Below are 23,979 nucleotides of genomic sequence, written 5' to 3'. Positions count from 1 at the left end.
AAGGCGGCGTTCTCCTAGGGAATGAGAGAGAGGCGAGTCCTTAGCAGATCAACGGGACGCTCTCTTTTCAAACGCAGTTCCAAGAGGGCAACAGGAGACAACAAAGAACGGGTAGCACTCGTACTCAGAGAATACAAACTCCGGACCTGTCAAAGAACTGGGTAGTAGGCAAGGTAGGCTGCCTGTCCGGGGCCCAGGTGTATGTACACCTCACGGACGACAACTCCTCGTTGTTGACATCCACAGATGAGAACGGCAAAACACTAAACCGCTGCTCTCGACCTCTTTGTGCCTAGCTGGAGGACGCTTTCTTTCCTGACTCGTTGCTTTCACCCTAGTTGAATCCAATAAGTGCTTTCCACACTAGTTTACTATACAATCGTGAAGTGACCTCGAGCGTGACCAAGTTCTCCGGCCCCCCGTGCACCGTGACTCTGGTGTTGTCTGCATCAAGAGCCGCCGCCACAAGCCGATACTTTGAGAGTATAAGTATAATTAAAGCTAGTGATGACGGTAAAACACATTCGTCGTGCACACGGCTCGTTGGCTTTACTCTGCATCTCTCTTGATTCACTCTATTTTTTACATCATCGGTCTTTCAACAATGCCCATTTATAACATGTGCCAAAGCATCCACAGAGGCTTACTGAAGCTTGCATCGTAGAGCTGCTGTTAACCTCACGCACACCTTCAACGTCTGAGTTCTGTCTTCTTGTTCTCCATGAATGATGCCGACAATCTCTCTACGAGCGATTCGAGCAACCGTTTCGTTTCTTGATATAACTACCGTCTACATCTTCTCTCGAAAAATGTGTTTCCGAGATCTCAGGGCCTACGGTGGACGAATGATGAAGAACCTTGTCGGGCCCTTGCTTTCTTCGCGAAAGAAGGTGCAGGCGCTGTGAGCTCATCTGGCTTAACGGACTGCATTGTATGCTGCGAGTTTCTCCTTCTCTTCATCATACCTCAGTACGGGATGCGCTTGCAAAGACTGCTTCTTGTTCGACCGGAGCCGTTGCTTCGTTGTGGTCCGTCTTTCGCCACCTTCACGATCAAGAGATCATAGAGCGGATTGAGGAACACCACGCACAATCCTTAACTCCAAGTTAGTTAAGTCCCTGCTTCGATACTCTGTCAGAAGGCGCCGGCATGGATTCTGGGGTCTTGGCGGGCGGGAGTGTCAGTAAGTATGTGGGGACGTCCGTGACGGTCTGTGAGTTGCGAGTGCAGTGCTTCCACACCGTGGTATTGTACGGTCCCCTTCATTAACACAGCTCTTTGCTCGCAGAAGTAACAGACATATTGCGTGAACGCACCTCGAGAACGGTTTTGAGGGATGCTACATTATCGGGAACTATAGCTGGATGTTGTACGGGTAGCTCGCCGTCTTGGGCCTTCTAGGTCCCCAGCGACTGTCGCCGCCTCGGGTGTGCGGAAGGCCTTGACCGAAGCCGCATCGCCATGCTATCCTGAACCCTGACCGCCACTGTACAGAGTGGCGCTGACTTGCGTTGGGGCACCCTATGGCTACCTGCGTTTCAATTCCTGGCAGGCGAAAGTGCCTATAGCCTCAGAGGGGGGGGGATTATCGAGGCAAAGGCCATGACTGACCCCACATCGACAAGTGCTCCTTCAGCCCACACGGCCCAGCGTCTGTCTGTCGAAACTTGCCGGTTCCGTTTAGGTGCCTATGCCGAGAAGGTTCCCACCAGGAGAAGCGACTTGAGTGTTGATACGGCGAGTGTCGCAAGCTGTATGGAGGTGAAGTAACAGGGAACGCCTGCCCCGTGCAGGCCGTATGACGGAACTTCAGCGGTTCCTACGACTGCGTTTGTCCTCCGGATGAGTGTGGTTGAGATGCAAGGACAGGATATCAAGCGCGGTGTTTGACACTAAGTGAGTGTCCGGCTGTAACAAGGTCCACCTGTAAGCCTCGCGCTTTTCTTTAGGCGGTGAGTAAACGTCTTCTTGCAGCCGACATTGGTTAGACCGTAGATACCACCAGAGATCACTTAAGGCAAGTGTGCGGCTTGTCTTGTCCCCAACACTATGTGAACGAAAAGCCTGTGTTTCCCTATCGCGTGCGGGGCGTGGCGCTCTCGCAAGGAATCTCACGGGACGCCTACTTACCGTCCGAGCTCCTCTATACGCAGGAGCTACCGGCTGATCCCGAAGAAGGGCCGGGTTGCGTAGAGGTGCCATGATTCTCGGAGCTTCAAGCGACTGCTACTCTGCCTTGCTGCTGGAGCAGCACAACGCAATCGGGGGTCTATGCCTCTCGGCTTGTATATTTTCTTAATGATGCCGGCTTGGCATTGGCAGTGTGTTTGATACAGACACTTCTCCAACAGGCGCATGTGTGAACAACAGCAGACGTGGTATCAAATCACTCTTCCAGTCTTCAAGGGCGATATGTCATTGTCACCAAGTTCGCCTATGTCTGCAAAGAAAAAAGGCTCCGAAGAGCTGCCCACCCCGGCAGGACCGCAGGTACACGGCGAGTCCAGGGGCCGGGCGCGAAGTTTGCCTCCACGGAGGAATCCTCGAGTCAAAACGAGTCGGGAGATATCTTGTCATTATACAGTCTTCCGTACACAGGGCCACGCAAAAAACCACTGAAGCTGCTCCACGTCCGAGCGGAAGTGCACAGCCGCATCCTCAACATCGACCGATTCAGCTGACATTCCGCCAGGCTGGTTGTGGCCGGGGACGGCGGGGCCGGCTCCCTCACAGAATACTTCTGTTTTCTTGCTCTTCGACAATTCGCCTCTTGTATGTGAGTCTGGTGCTTCCGCGCAGCAAAAACCGTGCTCTCTTAACAGCAGCGACGGCCTGCGGGAGGCTTGGTGAATTCGTGGATGGCAGAGAGCAGACGAGCAGCCAGGCCAAGCACATCGCCTTGTTCACACATACTTCGAAGGACCCCTCATATTTGTGTTCGACGCTCATGAGTTGCCGATCTCTGGGGCGCTGACAAGCCCTGTGGCTGTCCCTTATCCGAACGAGGTTCCACTGAAGCTTGAACTACCATTGGAACAGGCATTCTGTCCAGCTCTTTCAAATTCTGTGACTTGAGAGAACAGTCGAGTACACGTGTCAATTTTCCTTTCTCGCAGTTGCACTAGAGTGTCCAGCACACACACAGCCGAGACTTTGGCGCCCCTCCTAAGGCGATGCGTGCAAGATCTTGCCAGGGTTCGTTTCATCACGAGAAATCATTACCTGCTTTCGATAACTCACCCGTCTTAGCGAAGGTTCCCTAAGGTAGTTTTGCAAGTGCTGTGTCGTGTCGTACTGTCCTGCTTTTCTAGCCGGGCAGTAGGACAGTGCGTAGCACGGTGATCTTCTCTCCCCGCCGTGGTCGGCCGCACGCAAAGAGGGGTAGGGCTGTAGAGTAAGCAACTGCAGAGCTTACGCTAGCACCGCCGAACTGTATAGGGGCACGGTTACCAGAAGCCTATGCAGTGATGGAAAACTTTCTCACCCCGTGACTTTCTTCTCGTGTTAGGTCGTAGCACATCCTTGGAATCTGGAGTCGAAACAAGGTGGAGATCTTCCGGTAGTCTTCTGTTTGCCAAGCATCCAGACATGAGGTGTATACTCCTGACTACCTTTGAGCCAAACTACAGGAAAGAATTTTCCCATGCACCTTTTAGCTTTCCTTCCAACGTCCGGTTCTCGGACGCCGTTTATCTTTCTATACGCTTGGGAGAGATAGTTGTACCATGTCTCCTTTTCTCCGGTCTTCTCCCTTAGAAGGATAGTACGAAGAAGATTTCTGAGACTGGTGATCAGTGTCAGGTACTAAAGGTGTTAGTTTTTCCTTGAGAAAGATATGAAAGAAGGTAAGTCTACCAAGTACCTCTTCAGTAGCAGGGGTGCAGGCGACGCTCCGGGCGAATTCTTTTGAACTGATGTTGCTATGCGTTGGCTCTTTCAGTCATCTACAAAGAGTCATTTCACTAAGAGCGACTTCTCCTGGTAGGTTTGTTCACCGGCACTGTGTGGGCCTGTGAAGTTTTTTTTTTTTCAGCCAGAAACCATGATCTCCCATCTGTTTGTGACTAGACCAGCACAACGAGAAAAGAGAAATCGATCGAAAACCACTTTTGACAGCGAGCCTTTCTACACAAAGTCCTTATTTGGGGCATAGCTTTCCTGGTGAATCGATTTCTCCCTCACATGCACACACACCATAGGCAGCAGGGCTTTCTGTGTATTTTGGTCAGTTGGGACCTGATAGAGTTCCTTTATCGATTGCTTTCAGGAGGCGTTTTCGTTCCTCGGAGTGCACACTTGAATATCACAGGAGAACTTTAAGAAATGACTGAATCAAATCTCTAGGAAACGTCTCATCATTCGCTCCCTCCTCACTCATTCAGACTTTTTCTTACAGCCCCACTTGTCCGTCCATCCAGCCCCCCACCAGGAGAGAGTGAAGAGAAGGAAAGTGAAATGACACGAAAAGAAGATAAACATGGGAAAGAAGATAACAAAAAAAGAAAAACAAGATATGCATCATAGGAAAAGTGAAAAAGAAAGAGATTTGGAAGTTCTCTAAGAATAGGAACGACCCAGGAAGACAGGTATTTCTTTTCGAAGAAAAAGAAAGACCTCTCTCTCTCTCCTCGAACAGAGAGTATCGCCCCGACCCTTTCACTTCGGTGGAGAGTCGAATCTATCTGAGGGAGGGAAGTGAACACCTACAGAGAAGAAAAAAAACATGCAGCTAGATACACATCGGAATCTTCCTTCTGCTGGACTATTCAAGAAGTTATAATCGGCTTCATCTCCGTGGTACAATGCGAACCGAGCTCAGTCCAAATCAGACACGAGGGGTCTGAGGTCTTTGCTTTTGCTTTCTTCCGGAGTCATTCGAACTCGGCGAGGTTGTTCGTGGCCTTCTTCTTTCCTTTCTACTCTCCTCGAGGATTAAAACCTTCTTCTTTTCTACCTCGCTTGGTCTGTTCCGCTTTCGCCGTCCGATCGATTCCTCGCTTAAGCAGCACAGGGAGAAGTCGAAATGCCAAAGAAAGTTGCTTCGAGAGCACGAGTATCTGGATCCCCGTCTCAAGGTATCCACTCCTTCCTCTAGTTGTTAAGGGAAGACAACCTCCTTCAAGAAGAGGGAAAAACTCTTAGCTGTCTCTCCTTTCCAATAGGATTCTTGTATTCGTCTTGCAGAGACTCTACACCTCCGTGTTCTATTCTCATCAACACGGGGCAATCCTCGCCATTCCGTCTTGTCTTCATATCGCCTAGGAACAGAAACGGCGTCGTTACCTGGGAGATTTCCTTTAGAATCTGATTCTTCCTCTTCAGTATTCTCAACTTTCTCCATTTTAAGAATCTTGTTTTCTCCCTCTCATCCTTTTCTATCATTTTCTCTTGACAAGAAAGAAAGATATTCATCTCTCCTCCGCCTCTTTGGCCTTCAAAGCAGCGGGTCGTCTACAGCTCCGCCATGGGTGTCTTGCCATGATCGCGTCAGAAGTCAAGGTCGTTTCAGATAGATCGTACTCACAGTAAAGACACTCTAGCCGGGAGATCGAGTTTACTTGCTTTTCTCCTGTAATCTTCCTTGTTTCTCTTCTCTGTCTTCCCCCTTGTATAAAGAACGATTGAGGCCACTGCTGCATTCTCATTCAGCAGATCTATCTTCACATGACAAACCCTGCTGATGGGGATCACCCTTGGGGCGGATGAGTGATTCTAGAGACACAACAAAGAAAGAGAGAAAGCAAGAAAGAAAAAATTTCTATCAACGAGGGGCTTCGTTTATCCGACGAGATACCTTCTTTGCTTTTTTCGCAAACAGCACCATCCTCTTGTTTCTTCATGTCTGAGATCGGAGAAGATATAACAGGATTTCTTTTTCATCTTCTTTCCATCTTTCTCTTCTCTCACTGACATGAAAGACAAAGAAGCTAATCTACTCATTCTCTACCTTTCAGATCCCTCTTCTAGATCTTATCGCACACCTTTTCTATCATGTTGATGCCTACCAACTTAAAGGACGATGAGGGAGATGAAGAGCTCGAAAAGCTTTTAAAGACCTTACAGAGTGTCCGTCAATCCTACGAGAATTCTGGTAGTCACTGTAGGGGGCATTATGAAGAAGAAGAAGACTCTGAGCAAATAGATGGGGAGACGCCATCCTTATCACACGGCACTGGTCGTCTTGCCACCCCATCCATTGGAGATCAACGAACCTCTCTAGCTTTCTTACATCGGAGAATAGCGAAAAAGTACACGCTTTTCCGCCAATTTGTCGAAGCCATAACACATCATGAAGCTTCTGTTGATTTAGTCAAGGAACAGTTAAAACAAGATAAGTTCCTAAGTTCCAAACATCTCCTAACGACCCATCACATCTCGTCGTCATCCGTCAAGAGAGAAGAAACAACTCTTTCCAGCAAAACGCATGAGAATGGTCATATTTCTCGTTCTGCCGCCTCTCCTAGTAAAAAGAAGAGACAGCAAACTAGAAAATCTTCTTCTTCTTCATCGTCATCTTCTCCTTCCTCTACATCGTCTTCTTCTTCCTCTTCAGAATCTTCCTCATGCTCCCGTCCCTCGACTCCTTCTTCTCTCCAGCAAGGACGTCCTGGATGTAGAGCTGAAAAAGGAGAAGAAAAAGATGACAAACGTCTACCATCTCGTCACCATCACCATCGAAATGTTATGCTTTTAGCGGCCGGTTTGCATGATCTAGCTCAGATTCATACCTTTCTAGGAGATTTCGAGACTGCAGGTCAACACTTTCAAGAAGCCGCGCATGTCGTCGCCACGTCCCCAGATGCCGAAGCTCGAGTCAAGCAGTACTTTCATGATGTCTTGAACAAGTTCCAGAAAAGAAAAATGAAGTACCTAGAAAGAAAGAAAAAAATATCAACGTCACATTCTGTAGGCGATGAGAAGCCGCACTCAAGTCCAAACAGACGGTGCCAAGGAAAAGAAGAGCGGACAGATGAAGAACATGAAGATCACAGTAAAGGGAAAAAAAGATCAGATCAAAGACCTTCATCTCTTTTAACGTGTTCTTCTTCTTCTTTATCTCACAGAGATAGTCAGAATGAAAAGAGATCATGTCTACCATCTCCGAAAGCAAAGAACTCCCAAGAGAAAGATCACGAAACGAATCTTTCTAAACAACTCTCTTCTTCTGCATCTTCTCCTGTGAGAAGGTCGCAATTGTCTCCTGTTTCTGCTGGTAGGGAAGAAAGACGGAATGGTTTGGATTTGAAGAAGAATCAGCGAGTTGTGTTGTCATCTTCTCATCTCTCCAAACCATCTAGCTCTTCTACCTCTTTTGACCCTTCTTCTTCTCCTTCTCTAAGAGAAAACGAAGAAGGAGCAGGGGGACGAATAAGAAAGACTTCTTCTTCTTCTCCTTTCGCCACGTCTTCTTCGTCTTCGTGTTCACCTCGTTCTTCTTCGCTGTCTGAAAGAGCCTCTTCTTCTACATGTACTGCGACGTCAACGACTCCTTCTTTATCGACGTCACATGCATCTTTATCACAGAGGTCATCTTCTTCCTCTTCTGCTTCATCTCTTTCTTTGCGAACCGTCCCCTGCACTCCACGGTCTATTGTCTTGGAGAGAAGAAAGAATCTCCGTTCTCTCCCGTTGAAAACAGAAAGGATAGAAAGAGGAGAGAAAGAGAAAGAAGATAACCCGAACGAAGAGCTTTCTTCTTCTTCCTCCTCCTCCTCTTGTTTTCTACCTCGTCCACCAGGAGAGAGAGAAGATATCAAAGAAGCGGCCGGCACAAGTCTAGCCCTAAGCTTTAAAAGATTAACATCGGCTGCAAGAAGAGCTTCAGGAAGGAAAGAACCTCCGCTTGTAGAAAAAAGAACTTACAATAGTACCGGGGGGATAGAAAAGAAAGGCCTGCCGACCTATTCAGGGGGAGAAGGAGATAGGCTTAACTATAGTCAGGCTGATCTTCTCCATCATCTCCCAAAGAATCCCACCCGGCCTAGTTGTTTCATCGCTTCAGCTTCTGCATTTGAAAGAGGAAGGGATCCATGTCTATCGTCACGACCAGGAGAAAAAGAACAAGAAGAGAAAGAAGAAAGAGAAGAGAAAATAGACGAAAGACGACGGTGCTCTTTAGAAAGACATCAACAGCAATTCAATGCACATCATCATGAATCTCTTTCAGAAGACTTTCTGTCTTCAGCCAACATGTCAAATGATAAGAAGGAGAAGAAGTTAAAAGACGACAAAGAAGAAGAAGATCAGACCGACAACACTAAGAAGAATAATCTTCATTCCCTTTCTCTTTCATCGTCCGCTACTACTCCTTCTACGTCTTCTACCTCTTCTTTATCTCCGTCTTCTTCTTCTTCTGCTGCGTTTTTAACTCCGAACCCACATATGCTAAGAAAGACGGATAGCACTAAGAATCGATTGAAGAAGAGATCTGCTCCTTCACAGTATCGCTTTTTCACACCACGGACAAGAGAGACATGGCGAAGTGTCATCTACGCGACAGATCTCTTGAACCGAAGAAATGAACACCAAGGAATTCTAACAGCCGCAAGAAGAAGGAGAAGACAAATGCGGAAAGAAGAAGAGAAGGAAGAAGCACAAGAACAAGAAAAGGAGCAAGAAGATGAAAAGGAAGGGAGAAAAAATCAATCAGGCGAACCAGCAGAGTTAGCAGTATCACCGTCGACAGGTCATCACCCGCACCCTATCAGAAAAGATTCGAAGGAGAAAGAGAAAGAAATCTCTCTCCCTTTCAATCCTTCTTACTACTTCTCTTCTTCTTCTTCTACTTGTGCCCGATCTTTCTCTCTTTCATCGTCATTTGAGAAAGATTCTTCTACGGATAAGAAGCACAACACCAACCAAGAGAAGCAGCTTAGAGCGACGATCTCATTCTCTTCCTTTCATGTTTCTTCACAGAAAGAAGAGAAGATCGAAGAAGAGAAAGAAAAGAGAAGTGCAGGAGCTCTGTTTGCAAAGCGAGAAAAAGAAGAAGAGGATAACAACAAGAAGAAGAAAAAGAACAAGTCCACTTCCCTAAAGACACCGATAGGAACGGATACCACTTCTCCCCCCTGTAGAGGAGGTCAAGATGAAAGAAGATCAACTCGTTTTGATAATAGCAGCAGTAGTGACCTTGGTGAAGACGAAGAAGAAGAAGAGGAAGAAGAATCCACCTCTTCATTATCTCCTTCACCCCGTCGTCTGCTTATTCGAGACTATCACTATCCCTCTTCAACTCAAAATCGATCTTTTTCTTCTTCTATGTCCTCCATGATGAACAACCACCCTTCTCTCACATCTAAAACAATAGAGAAAAGCCAACTTCTTGAGCCCTCTGAGATATCTCCTCACCTTTCAAGATCTTCTCCGATGATCCCCCTTCCCGGAGAGATGACGGAGAGAACGAAGACTTGTAATACCACCTCCGGCCCTTTAATGGATCCATCCTTATATCCTTCTTTTCTTCATAAAAAACAGATGAACGGTTTGCATCTGTCTCAGGAGAAACTTCCGCTTTCTCTTCCTAGACCTCTCTGTCATTTCTATGGGGTCACCAGCATTCTTCACTGGGAGAGAGATTTTCTTGGTCATTCTAACAGCCTCTCTAAAGAAACGTCTTCTCATCGTTATAACTCTTCCTCTTCCTCCTCATCCTTCTCGGACTCTTTCTACCGGCTTGCTTCTTCAACTCTGTCTCTTTCTTCTTCTTCTTCTTTATCATCCTGTTCTTCTTCTGGTGTATGGTCTTCTCGAGGATTGGCAAAGAAAGAGAATGAGAGAGAAGATGCGATGAAAAGAAAAGACTCTCAAGGAGGAATTCTCCGTTCGGTTGATCGACTGACATGCTCTTGTCGTGTGACCTTCTTTTCAAACGAAACCTGGCAACTTGCCGTTCATCCTATTTCCACTTCTCTTTCTTTCTTGGAGAACAAGAAAGACAAGAAGAAGACAAAGACAACATCGGAGAATCCAGATGAAACAGACCGAGAGAAACAGAAGCAAGAAGAAGATGAAGAAAACGCTTCTTCTTCTCTCAGTAGAAGAAAGAGTAGAAAAGAAGAAGAAGAAGGAGGGTGCACTTCACAGTATCACAACGAGAAGTTCTTCCATAAGGAGAGACATCTTCTCTCTCCTAGAGATTCGCTCTCTCCTCAACGTCATTCCAACAAAGAAGAAGAAAAAGGCGAAAAGAAACAGATAGAAAGAAAGAAGAATAGACTAGCGCATATAACAGAGCGAGAAGAAAAGAAACATCTATCTTCTTCTTCTTCCTCTCGTTCTTCTTTATCTTTCCTTCCAGCAGAGCTTTATCTCGAAGGTACTCTCGATGAGCTCTATGAAACATTTGAATGTGGGTACTCTCGCTATCCTCTTTCTTCATCCAGGAAAAGAGAAACAGACGAGGACTCTGAGAAGACCGAGGATGAAGAGCTAGGTGAAGAGGCCGCAAACATCTCAAGAAATCGGAGAGAAGAAGAACAAGAAGAAGAAAGAAGAAAGAACAAGACCACGGCATGCACGATCCGTAGAGAAGGTAGACAAAGCCTACACACATGTATATGCCTATACACGTGTTTATACACATACATACATCTATAAGATACGACTGAGTTGTAAAGAAAGGAAGATAGATTATCTTCATCTTTTCTTATCTCTCGTTTCTTTGGAGAAGAAGAAGAGAAAGAAAGATTATAGAAGAGTTCCTCGAGTGAACTGTTCTTCTCTTGACGTTAAAAAAGATCTCCACACTCAGAGAAAAACTTCACTCACTTCGAATATATATGCAAACATACATATATATATATATATATTTAGCATATTTATATGTATATACATCCATATATGTATCTCTCTCTATATATATGATGTAGACAGACTACTCATTCCGTACAAGTATATAGAGATAGATCGATTAAAGATAGATAGATAGACAGATTGTCGCTAGATGAATAGACAGACTGAAGATATTTCTTCGATAAATAGGTAGAAGGTACGTAGGTAGGTGTCGCTTCATGGCTTTCGTTGGTTTCTATAGTATCCTTTCAAATCGAGGCATTGCTCAGATAAGGATGATGAATATAGAGATGTTTCTTTCTCTCTCCTTCAATTCTAACGAGGCACGGCTTGAAGCCTCTGCTGAGTCTTTTCCCCATAGTCCACCCCCCGTTTTTTCGTCTCTTCTTTCTTTCTTTCATTCTTTCTTTCTTTCTTTCTCTCACTTTGCTTTGTCTCCAAGTCCCCACCTCAAGGATTTCAACATCCCAGCATGCAGCAGGGACTGTAGAGATTGTTTCTCTAGCAGAGAAATGTTTTCTAGGCATAGAAATCCACTGAGAGAAAAGATAGACTCAAGAAGAAACACATAAAAGTATAGAAGTGTACGTACATGTGCGAGTATATAGACATTCACACACTGTCTACGTACAGATCTATGGATCTACCTATCATTCGTAAGTCGATTTATCTAGCTAGTCGTCAATGAATTTGTCTATCTCTCTCTCTATGTATCTACCGACGTGTCTACCTTTAGTCTCTCTACCTCCTAGGTACATATCTTTCCTCTGTCTATTTAGGTATGTATGACTAACTACATGCGAGGTTCTTGTTTTCATTCACTAAGAGCTCTGAGGCTGTATGTCTTGTCTGTCTCCTCGAGCAAACCTAACAGAGAGAGAAAGAGACGAAAGGACCGAAGATGGAGAGGAGGAGAAGAAGAAGAATGCTCGGCGCTCTCTTACTATCTGTGAATTACGGGAGAAAGCGAATTGCATTCTACAGCATGTCTTGATCGATTATCAACAACAGCCGGTTGAGTCACCGTCAGCATCGATTCAACACCTACTACCAGCTAGCCATAACAACCCCACCAGCTGGAGTGTATCATCGACATGCCATCCAGAGAAACAAAGTGTTAACGAAAGAGACCAAACAAGTTCACATCAAAGTCATCAACATGAGAAGACAAGGAAGGAAACAGGGGACTCGGCTTATATAGGAGATAAAGAAGATGAAGCCCATTCTAGACTGTTCGATAAGAACGAAGAGCATAAGACTACGAAGCAGAATGAGACCAGGTCTTATAAGGACAATGCTTCGCGTGTATGGAGGCCTATTCTCAAGATCAATCGAGATCTTCTTCAGTTTGATAGAGCATCGATCAAGTTAACCTTGGTCTTAGGGGCTCCTCGTCTTCAGAGTCAGAGCCTTCATCTTCTTCATTCTCTCTCTTCATTCTTACCGTCACCATAGCTATTATCCTTCCTATCTAAGCAACGAGAGATAAACATCTAGAATAGCTCATGGCGGGAAAGGTTAGGAAAGCAGACAGATCCAGATGATACTGGACCGTACATATGATAGGTGTTTGCAATACTTACAATGTATGTTGCATACATGTATGTAGGAAGGTATGAACGTAGCGATCATACATATGTATAAATCCAGGTAGCTATGGATGTATGCATGATTAACATATCCATGTATGTAATATCTTATCGCAGAATATTTGCATGCTAAGATTGAGCTTTCCCCGCGCAATTCATAATGCCTATCGAGGGGCTCAAGGAAGGTTTTCTTACCTGTAGTATCTATCCATAGGAATGTCTGTACGTACACTCCACGTCTCTAGTTCCGCTGCGTTGATCTGTAATGAAGAGGAATGGAGGGGGGAGGGAGAGATGAGAAGAAGAGAAAGGTCTTTTTCCTCGGGTCACCTAGACCATCTTCTACATTAGGAATGAGTTTGTCGCTTCTCTCATTGAAAGATCGATTCGTGCGACAGTGAGAAACTGATCTTTCCGGTCTATGATGACCAGCTCTCGAGATAGAGAAATCTCGATTCTTTTGTGATTTTGTTTCTTCTTTCTGGCTTCCTCTTCTAACAGAGAGAACCCGAAAGAAAGAAAACCTCCGCATATCTGTCTACAAGGCTGCCGCCTCCTCTTCGTATGTATTTATGTATATGTATGCATGTATATATGTATGTAGTATGTGCTTCTGGATGTAGTTTTATCTTCCCCTGACGTTCTCTCTTTGTTGGTAAAGGGAAGAAAACGCATGCGAACGTTCATACACAACAGACTGAGAAGAAAGAAAGGAAAAGAAGCTAACTGGCTTTATGCTGATAGTGACGAGAAGTCGACATGCCTCCTCGAGTGTATGTATCATCTTATAAGATCTCTCTGAACTCTGTGAGGCAGATATGAGAGATTCTCTTCTTTCTCCTTCTGTTGAGACAATCTTTCTTTTCTTTTTAAAGAACAAGTCCATAAAGAAAAAGAAAGAGTAGTACGACAGAAGGCGTGAAAGAAGTCTTCTCTTGTCCGCTTGAAGAGAAACAACTTTACATGCAGTCATGCATGCAGCATCCAGTTTCAAACTCTTAGAAAAATCATGAGACTCATCATTATGATGATCATGTGGAGGTGTACGTACACTTCACATCTCCGACGCCTCCTCACAGGAGGATAACACGCTTGTTCTTTCGCAATCGCATCTGCTTTCTTACACATGAGAAAACTCCTTGAAATATAGATAGAAACAAAGAAGGAAAGAAAGAAGAAACACTCAGAAAACATCACTCAATCCCTCTCAGCTGTCCATACATACACACACATCGGTCCCCTTCTTTCTCATTCCTTCGTGGCTATTATCTCGCGTTCTTCACAAGATAAAAAGAAATTCATCTTCGACATAGAATACACACAGCGATATGTATACACGCATCGTTCATTTACAGACAAAGGGAGGAGAAGAAGAGAAACGGATGATTCCTAATGTTCTTCCTCTTCTCTCTGTAACAGACCAGTCGGCTTATATTCGGAGAATTCACGTAGAGAACGAAGATAAAACAGATTCCATTCTTCAACACACTTCTCCCTCGTTTCTTCTATTCTTCTCGGAAACCACCCAACCAACAAAAGAAGCCATCTCTCTCATCATAAACAACTAAGCAGATGGTAAGTCTATATCTATATACATACCTACATGTATCATCTATCTGTCTACCGAGATGTCTCCATCTAGAGACGTATTTGCCTATCTTAGACATACCTATCTGCGTCTACACATATATAGATATACATACCTAAAACATAGAAAGGAAGTAGCAGTAGAAGTAGTAGTGAAGATGATATGTGAAGACATAGGGGACCAAGGCTTGGTAGAAATCAATCTGACTAGCTGCTTGTCAAACGATGCGATGTATGTGTATGCATATATTCAGGTGTACATACACCGCAATCGCCACGGTAGCAGAAGTTTGGGGGAATCTGGAAATTCATTATAAAACCTATCTTTCCTATTGTGGTGATGAGGGAACAAGAAACTTCACAAGAACAAGAAGATAAAACTTTCTCTCTTCTTTGTTCGAGAAGACTATTTTCTTCTTCTTTCCTTCCTTCTTTCTTTCCGTCTTAATCAGTTCACCTCCTTCGTGCTATTGTCCTAGAGATAACTTATCTCTTCTTCGTTCTTTTTTCTTCTTTTTCTCTTTTCTTCAAGGGTCGGAAGTCCATTCACCCTTCCTCTTCTCAATCTTTTCTTCTTTCCATCAAACCGCAAAGGAATGTATAAAAGAGATAGAAAGATAGACGCATACATATACATACATCGGGCTATCCACAGACAGACAGAGAGATAGATCAAGATAACTTCATCTCTACCTCCTCCACCGTCTACACACATATATATATACATATATACTATATATATATATGTATACATACTATGTATACATGTATATATACATATTAATCTTTTCAGCCTAGACATGTGATTTCTGATAGAAGAAGAATGAAGCGGAGAGAATGATGAGATCTATTGCTATTGGCCTTGCTGTTCTTTCTTTCTTTCTTTCTTTCTTTCTTTGTCTATCGTTTCTTGAGTCTACTTTAAGGCGCTTGTCGTTTAGTGAGGAGCCATAGAGATGTATTGACTACATCGATAGGCTGAATGATCGTGGCCTCTTCAAGTTTCTGTGCATAAGGCGTGGGAATGTCTTTCGATGCTAAACGGACGGGGAGTTCAAGTAAGTCATCCGCGCAGTTCTCCATGACCTAAGAAGAATCAAAACGAAAGAAGCGACGAAAGTTTCAGAACGAAACAAAGGAAGGAAGATGGTGAAAAAGAAAGACAACGAGAAAGAACGAAAGAAAAGAATGCGGTGTACATACAGACACATCTGATCTCGTTACATCCAGACCTTTATCTTACTAGGGGAAGAAGGGGAGTAAAGAAGACGACCTCTACATAACTATGGACTTGTAGTCATACATACTCATGTCTATCTAGACATCTAGCTATATCCATATATATATGTCTATCTATGTACAGATATAGATATCCATATGCAGGTATAGGCGTGCATATCTCCTGTGTACGTATATGTATATATATATATATCTTTATACGAAGATAACTGCAGATAGAAGTGGGGTGCAGGTGTGTTTGAGAGACTTGACTTGGGGAGATCGAGACAGCATAGATGGAAGGACTGAATGAGCATTCTCTCCTTGTGAGGTTTCGAATAGGCACGTGGCATAGACACCCATCTCTCCAGCTCTTCTTCTCTCTTTCTTCTCTTGTATGCGTGTGTATTGCTATCTTCCTCGGCTCACAGCACGAGTGTATCTTCAAGACATAGATAGGCATCTATATTCACACAGTCGTGTAAGAAAGGCACTCCATACACATACATCAATATATATATATATATACGTATGAATATGCAGATATATACAAATACAGATATCAGCGTAAGAGATAACGATATCCTTTCCTCTCTTTAATCTACGATTTCTTAACGACTATTTATCTATCTATCTAGATAGATAGACATGCATATATATATATATATATCTACGCGATACGGAGAGAGAAGAAGATAGAACTTTCGATGCAGTGTAGCCACACATATTCAACATACATGCCACTATCGACCATCTGTCTCTTTCTTTTTCTTCTTTTGTTTCTTTACCTGTGTGAAGATTTCTCCCCCGATGCCTCCTGTGCGACTACTCTCATCGAGAATGACACATCTCCCTGTCTTTTTGATACTTGCTTTGATCGAGTCCATATCGAGCGGTTTGAGAGAGATAAGATCGACCACCTCAGCATCGATTCCTAGTTTCGCTAGCTGTTCAGCCGCATCGAGAGCGACATGTCTGAGCTTGCCGTAGCAAAGAATCGTTAGATCCTTTCCTTCTCTGGCGAGCTCCGCCTTATCAAGAGGAAGAGTGTAGGGAAGAAGAGGAATCTCTTGCTTAAGATTATACGTAAGAACGTGCTCGAAGAAGACGACGGGGTTGTTCTCTCTTATCGCAGATTTCAAGAGCCCTCGAGCATTGTAAGGCGTGGAACATGCGACAATCTTCAGCCCAGGGATGGCCTACAGAGAGAGAGAGAAAGAAAGAAGTAGAAGAGAGAAGGAGGCAGGTAGGAAAAGAGAAAAAAGACGAAAGCGTCAAAACTCTCAAGGCGAAGAAAGACTGAAACATCATGACATAGAGGAATATAGATATTTAGGGTAGGCACATGCAGGTTGCCGCGTAGACAAGCCAGGGAGAGATAGCTAGATAGATCAAAGATAGATAGATTCAAGACAGATAGATAGATAGATGGATGACTAGATAGATCCACTCCTGTAGGGAGATTCAAGGTAGATCAACAGGTTAAAGATAGATAGATGGATAGATAGATAGATAGACATTTCAAGGTATAAAGATGAAGAGAGAGATAGATTCAGCTACCAAGAAAGAAGATAGATAGATGTAGAGGAGGATGTACATGTCTGTCCTAAGAGGCTCTATGGACATACATATATATATATATATATATGTGTATGACCACGTATACATACCCCTCTACACCTCTAGAGAAATAGACAGACATGAAAGGTGGCTGCTGATCATAGACAGAGAGAAAAAGGAATTGTGCAATAGATAGATGAACCTTGAATGTATATCCAGATAGACGAGTAAACTCCCTTGGAGAAAAGAGAGCAGAGACATATACATAGGAAAGCAGAGAAGTCGAGATACTGCGAAATGAGATAGATTCACATAGGAACATTTGATCTTGAGATACGGACAGTTGACAAACTGATCTGCCGTATATAAGGATCTACATCTCTCTCCCTCTCTCTATCACTATACGCGCTCTACGATCTACCAACAGATAGAGCCATACGAGAACACGTCAACTACCTAATCATACCCAGGCTATATCCCAACATATACAGAAAGAGACCCGTATCTAGATGAACATACAGAAACATCCATCCATCCCTGTCGCATACACACATATATATAGATATGAACATAAATACACATCTATATGTACATATATATATTCACATATCGAATAAATCTATCTATCTATCTTTCTATCTTTGTGTGTTTGGAGATGAGAGATGCGTCATTTACCATGAGATAAGCTTCAATCCTTTGGGAATGCTCGGGCCCTAGTTGCTTTCCGATCCCTCCGGGCCCTCGGATAACTAGAGGGACGTCGAAGGCTCCCCCGCTTGTATATCGGACCATTCCGGCGTTGTTAGCTATCTGATTAAAGGCAAGCAAGAGAAAGCCCATGTTCATGCCTTCGACAATAGGGCGTAGTCCATTCATAGAGGCTCCTATAGCCATGCCTGTGAAGGTGTTCTCGCATATAGGCGTATCCATAGATCGAAAGTTGCCGTAGAGTGCATGCAAATCCTTCGAAACCTTATACGAACCTCCATAGTGCCCCACATCTTCACCTACACAAAAAAGACAGAAAGAAAGACAGAGAAAAGAAAGGATGAGAAGGGAGAGGAGAGAAAGGGGGGACCAGAAGAGAGAGAAGAAGAAAGAAGGGAATAAAGAAAGAAAAGAAACAGAGAAGGAGAGGGAAAGAAAGACAAAGAAGAGAGAGGAGGAGAGGTCTCTTCAATCCATTCTCCACAGGTTGGGTTAGTCATGTATTGGAATTGTTCTGATGTAGTTACACCGGAAAAGAAGGATGGAATATACATAGAAAGGTCCATATAGAAATACCATATATACATATAGAGAGAGAGGGTAGTAGGGATGAGAATGTCCATTAGGAAGAGAGTGCCTTGATATGCGAGAAAAGAGAGTGAGAAAGTGATCTAGGAGAAGGCCATGGAATATGGAGAGCTAGAGGAGACGAAGAAGAGAGAGACGCATGTGAAATCTCCGTACCAAATCTCCCCCGCACTGAAAAGACCAACTGCTCGATGTACCACATACACATAGACACACCTCCACACATACGAAGAACGTCCTCGATCCCTATGTACACATGACTAGAGAGAGAGAAAGAGAGTGAGAAAGAGCGAGACAGATGTACGAATATAGATATACCCAGATACACAGAGAGTGCGAGATAAATACCTATCTATCCCTATCTATATATAGATGCCGATATAGTCTTGGATGAGAAGCAGATTGGTGTGTGTATGTATAGTAAGAGAGAGGGAGAGAGAGATGTAAGGGGCGCTGCAGAGCTTGCTTACCTAGGAGACACACAGACTTATCTCTCTTCATTTCTTCTGCTAAAGCCATATGTAAAGCCTGATAGAGAGACCTTTCTACTTTCCATTCCTTCACACTCTTTCCATCGACAAACTCGCCATCTATCTTCACCCCCCCCCCTCTCTCCTCAGATGGAGGCGACGAAGAAGAGAGAGAATTCTAAACAGAAAAGAAACAACAGAAAGGACAATAAAGAGAAGAAGGAAGGAGAAATCCAGAGGAATGGAGAAAGAAAGAAGAGAAGACCCGAAAGAGGTGCGATGACTCGAGCCAAATCTCCACATAGATCATACGGTAGTAGCTCTATCACATACACAGCAGCTTTATACTCGCCATATATATATATACAGATATATACATGGGTATACATATGTATACATGTAAATGTATGGATGTAGATACACTGGGTTAAAGAATAGAAGAATGAAGTACATGATCCAGAGTTTTCTTTTCTTTATCTATCTCTTCGCGTGATAGGGAACACGCATACAAAGGCATGCAAACATACAGAAATGAAGGCCTTAGAGATCCATGTAGAGAGAAAGAAAGAGAGATACATCTATGTGTACGGAAAAATCTAGGAATGAGGGAAGAAGACATGCCAAGAAGATACAAAGTTTAAAAGATCCAACACATTCATAGCTGGATTTATCCACCTCTCTATCTTTGATCTATCTATCTACCTTCAATCTATCCATCTATCAACCCATTTCTTTATCTTGAATCCATCTTAACTCTATCTATCTCCCTCTGTTTTGCCTATCCCTGTATAGTCGACCAGATGTACATACACTACATATGCTGATTGAAGAGGGAATGAGGAACCGCCATCCGTAGTGTATGTACATCCCGCCGACTATCCAGAGATACGCACATAGGTAAATAGATAGATATAGAGTGAAGATAGATTAACGATAGAGAGATGATTAGACCTCTACTCCCCTCGTACACGTACATTGTCTATTCCTATCCAACTACTCATCTAGGAAGGTGTTGTGTCGCTGCTTATCACTTTTCCTCTCTCTGTGACCTATCTATATATACAGGCTACAAAACTCTGTATGCATGTGAAGCCACAGAAAAGAAAAGAGAGACACGCGAGACGCTACAAGATGAAGACAACAGGTAGTATATAGCGAAACCTCATGTGTCCCTGTATAGAACTTCACTTCTCTTTCTTCTTTCTCTTCTTCTCCGCCTTTACCTTTTGGAGAGCAGAGAGAGATAGAAGATCGTCAGGTCTATCTCTCCTAACTCCCCTTGTCCTCGCAGTGTCTGTACAGAGAAAGTTTTCTTCTTCGATTCTTCTCCCGGCGCTCGCACCTCTCTGCTGACAGGAAGATGAAGACGACGAAGTAGCGAGATGTGCTCTTCCAGACGAAGAAGAAAGAGAAGAAGAAAGAGGAGCAGACGAGGAAATAAAACCGAAAGACGGAGTAGGTAATGAGGAAGGAGAGCTACTAGAAGGAAGAGAAGAGGAAGAGAGAGAAGAGAATTGCAACGATGTGCACGTCTTGACGAAGGAATGAAAAATAAGAAATGACAGGATAGAAACAAGGACAGGAAAGAAGGGGGAAAAAGAAAGAGAAGAAGAGAAAAGAAAACTCTTTGACCTAGCCATGATGACGAAGACGAAAGAGAAGATGAAAGAAACGCGGTATTAATGGAAGTCGATATGTATATCGATGCTGTCGTCGATTCTCTTGTCCTTTGAAAGAGACGAAAGACGTCCCTGTGAAAGCAGAAGGATGTATCTATCTATTGCATCTCTTTTAGAGACTTCTTGAGTGGAACATGGTATAGCCGCTATGAGACTGGTGAGGTGTATGTACACCTCAGGTTGAAGACACAGTCTACCTAGTCCGGGGAGGAAGGGGGACTGAAGAATAGAGAAGGACGTAGACAGAAGCGTAGTGTGAGTGTCCGTGGAGGAGTAGATCTATTTTAAGAAAGAGAAAGAAGTCGTGCGAAGTACGTTCAAGAAAAGAGGAAGAAAACGGGAATGAGAGTTCAAGCAAAGACGGGGCGATGGGTATGTCTAGATGGGATCAGCTAGGAGAAAGAGAGAAGGATAGAAATGATACGAAGAAAACAAGGTAGAGGGTAGACACAAAGAGAATGTATTTTGAAGAGGGGAGGGAATCTGCTTAGAGCAGCGCGTGAAAAGAAGATCGAGAAGAAAAGCGGGAGGAGAAGGAGAGGAGAAAGAATCGAGGAAAAACCCAGAACGGACAGAGGGAGAGACAGGGAAAGATAAAGACGCAAAGACAGTCGCGCGTGAAGAGGAGGTGTGAAGCAGAAAGAACACAGGAAGACAAGATACCTGAAGTAAGAAAAGAGAAGAGGTTTAAGATGTCTTCTCTCACCAGACCCAAAGAGCAAGAAGAAAAAAGAAAGAAACAAGAGAGGAGAAGAATGAGAAAGAAAAGAAAAATATGTTTTAAAAAGAGTGTAGGATGATGGTAGGTCACGCACAAGCAAGAGAAGAGAGAAAGAGAGACAAGCAGTCTTGATGTATCATACCAACTGTGAAGAAGAGAAGGAATAAAAGAGAGATAAAGAAGAAGAAATTTAAATACAGAACAGAAATGAAAGACTAAAGAAGTCCAATGAAAAGAAAGTAAAAGTTGAAGTATCTTGTTCCTTATTTGTTCCTCTCGCTGTTTCCCAAAAAGAGAAACAACTTGAGAAGGCGAGACACACATCCACCTCCCTCTCTTCTTGAGGTGTATGTACACCCGAACAACTCCAAGCACGACTACGCCTCCCGCCAAAACTCTTCCGCTTGGTCTTCTTCCTAGCAGCCTATAGCAATTTGAGAGAGAAAGAGAAAGAAATCGATTTCTTCCCTGCTTGCGACATCATCTGACAGCCTTTGAAGCGCCATAAACCTCCGTCGATCTTTCTTTCTCTTTCTCCGGCCCCCTCTTCCAAATGAACAGTCGCATCCTCTCTCTTTCCTTCTCTCTCTCTCTTGCATCACCCCGTGCCGTCTCTTCTCTCGCTGAAAGTCCCCTCAAAACACAAAGAAATCTACGAAGTGAATCGAACTAAGAAAGAATGAAAGAAACAGAGACATTAACACATCATTAACCGCTAGATGTGAAGAAAGAAAAGCATGGAGAACACACAGACCTCTCCTCGTCAGGTACCACCAAAAATCGGCCAACTAGCAAGTAGTAGTAAGCAAGCAAGGAAGCAAGTAAGCAAGCTAGCATCTAGCTTGTCTTCTCTTCCCTTCTCTCTTCGCTTGTCTTTTCTTTTCTTTCCGTTTTTCTCTTTCCTTTTCTTCTAATCTCTCTTTCCTTGATCGATCTAAATCCCCTACAAGGCACACTTGAGAGACAGTAAGGAAGGAGAAAAGAAGAAGAATTACGACAGCAACAAGAAGAAGAAAACTTTATCGAATTTGAGACTTCATGAATGAACGGTTCTCGGGAAGGGAGAGAAGAGAGAGAAAGAAAAAAGAAAAGGTCTATCCCTACCCCTACGACGTTGACGCACCTCGGTAGTCTTTTGACGCCGAAAAGAGAAAGAGAGATAGACAGATAAAGGGAAAGAAGAGAATTTGCGTTTCTTCTCTTAAAGAAATCTCTTCTTTGCAACTTCAGGCTTCCTTCGAGGGCATGCTATTCTTTTTCCTAAGAAGAGACATTATCTGTCTCGTCGATTCCATTCATAGATTTCTCTTTCTTCTCCTCCTTTTTCAGTCAGTCGTCTCGCCTCTCTCTTTCCTTATCTCAGCCTTTCTCCTTTCTTGTCCTCTCTTCTTCCTCCTTTGCATGCTAGGAAAGTGAAGTGAAGATCCCTCTCGTCCTACAGAAGAAGAAGAAACAACCTTCTTCTCCCCATTCTTCATCTCTTCTTTCTTTCTTTCTCTTTTTCCTCTTTTGTGACATCTGTCTCTCCCTCCCTTCGGTCTTGCGTTTGTTGCCTTTCTTCTCTTCTTTCGTGATCGACGAAGAAATTAGCACGGAAGGAGATAAGAAAGAAACTTCTGTAGGAAGGGATTTCCGAGAATGACAAAGAGGATGAGAGACGGGAAGAAAGAGAAAGATACCGGGATGGAGAAAGAGAGAGATGCCATATGTTCTCTCTCTTTCTCTCTGCCTCTCTCTGTCTTTTTCCTATCTCTCTCGCTCTTGATCTCTTCCTTTTCTTTTCTTATCTTTCTTGTCTGAGAGAGGCTTGACAAATGAAAAGAAGAAGAGAGAAAGAAAGACGATTGGGTCAAGGGAAGTCGCAGAGAGCGAAAGATAGAAGGAAAGAAGCACATCATTTCTACCTCTCCTCCCTCTATTTTGGTCGTATCTTCTTTCTTCTTCTTCTTTCTCTGTCTCCTAACTAAGGGAGTGACCAATGATTTATCCAAGTTTCTCTCTCTTTTTCTCTTAGGAAGAATGAAAGAAGAAGATAAAGAGATAAGAGAGAAAGAAAGAGATAAGAGAGAAAGAAAGAGATAAGGAAGAAAGAAGGAAAGAGAAGGCCCTTTCGTTTTTCTTTCTTTTCTCCAGTGTAAAGAACACATTCAAACATGTCTCCTTCTTCTTCTTCGTCCTCCTCTTTGTCTCTCTTTTCTTCTCATTCTTCATTCGCCCTCTCCTTCTTCGTCTTCTCTTTGTCCCAACTATGTCTTCTTCTTCTTCCCAATCCTCACCTACTCTACTACCTCCATTTACTACCGCTTCTTCTTTCTCTCAGTCATTCTATCAAGAGAGAAAGGAAAGAAAGAAAGACAATGCAGACCATCAAGAGAACCTCGTGTCTTCTTCGTCTTCCTCTTCTCCTCTTCCTTCTTCTTCCTTAGTCGTAACTCCTAGTGAATCTTCGCGTCTCTCTTCTTCAGAAATCCACAGACTTTCTCCTTCTTCTGCTCCGACGTCTTCTTTACCTCATCCTTTATCAGCACAGAAAGATACTTTCTCTTCTTCTTTCTCTTCTACTCTTCTGTCTACGTCACATAAGAAGACTTCTCTTTCCCTAGCTTCTTCCTCTTCTTCATCTTGTTCCTATCAGAATCCTTCTTCTTTATCTTCTTCTTCTTCCCTATCGACCTCTCTTCATTTCTCCAAGAAGCATCGACACGAGAAAAGTAAGAAAAGCGCCATTCAATCTCTTGTCTTTACAGAAGAACTTTCCCAGCAGTTGTTTCTTCTCCTTCGATGTAAGAAAGGAAATACAGTTCGACGGTATTTGAAAGAGCTATCACCAGCGGTGTATATACACCTGAGAGATGGAGGCGGACATACGTTACTTCACTGGGCTGCTCTATGTGGAGAAGTCGAAGTCGTCAAAATCCTCTTGCAAAATGGTAAGGAGCTTCGCTTTCTCGAACGAATCGAACGGATACTCCTCCTGATCTTCAGGTGTACGTACACTCCCTCACACGTAATGCAATGACTTCTTTTTCGTCTTTCTGTTCTCTTCTTTCTCCCACGTGTCCTTC

General features: G+C 43.7%; 4 protein-coding genes across 4 annotated transcripts; 1 reads left to right on the top strand and 3 right to left on the bottom strand.

Annotated features, from left to right (window-relative positions):
* Window positions 1–5,520: 5,520 nt before the first annotated feature.
* On the bottom strand, window positions 5,521–5,940 carry CSUI_009419 (uncharacterized protein; the record flags this gene model as incomplete). The annotated part of the gene is made up of 2 exons (XM_068069535.1): window positions 5,521–5,712; window positions 5,908–5,940. 2 exons carry the CDS (start codon window positions 5,938–5,940, stop codon window positions 5,521–5,523), a joined length of 225 nt encoding a protein of 74 aa, XP_067918490.1.
* A 7,431-nt stretch (window positions 5,941–13,371) lies between these two features.
* CSUI_009418 (uncharacterized protein) lies at window positions 13,372–14,647 on the bottom strand (the record flags this gene model as incomplete). Its single annotated transcript, XM_068069534.1, has 1 exon — window positions 13,372–14,647. A coding segment is annotated over one exon (201 nt), but the record flags the coding sequence as incomplete, so codon positions are not given.
* Window positions 14,648–14,752: 105 nt separating this feature from the next.
* On the bottom strand, window positions 14,753–21,188 carry CSUI_009417 (pyruvate dehydrogenase complex subunit pd-he1beta). The gene is made up of 5 exons (XM_068069533.1): window positions 19,738–21,188; window positions 18,515–18,692; window positions 17,424–17,755; window positions 15,977–16,387; window positions 14,753–15,056 (listed from the first exon to the last, which is right to left on the bottom strand). The coding sequence occupies exons 1-5, from the start codon at window positions 20,152–20,154 to the stop codon at window positions 14,892–14,894; spliced, it is 1,503 nt and encodes a 500-aa protein (XP_067918488.1). The 5' UTR covers window positions 20,155–21,188; the 3' UTR covers window positions 14,753–14,891.
* A 171-nt stretch (window positions 21,189–21,359) lies between these two features.
* On the top strand, window positions 21,360–23,839 carry CSUI_009416 (dhhc zinc finger domain-containing protein; the record flags this gene model as incomplete). Its single annotated transcript, XM_068069532.1, has 1 exon — window positions 21,360–23,839. A coding segment is annotated over exon 1 (675 nt), but the record flags the coding sequence as incomplete, so codon positions are not given.
* Between the last annotated feature and the right edge of the window lie 140 nt (window positions 23,840–23,979).

The sequence above is a fragment of the Cystoisospora suis genome, assembly GCF_002600585.1.
Source record: "Cystoisospora suis strain Wien I chromosome Unknown contig_5617, whole genome shotgun sequence".
NCBI lineage: Eukaryota > Apicomplexa > Conoidasida > Eucoccidiorida > Sarcocystidae > Cystoisospora > Cystoisospora suis.
The sequence above is the reverse complement of the archived record's forward strand: the minus strand, read 5'-3'. Positions and strand labels throughout refer to the sequence as shown.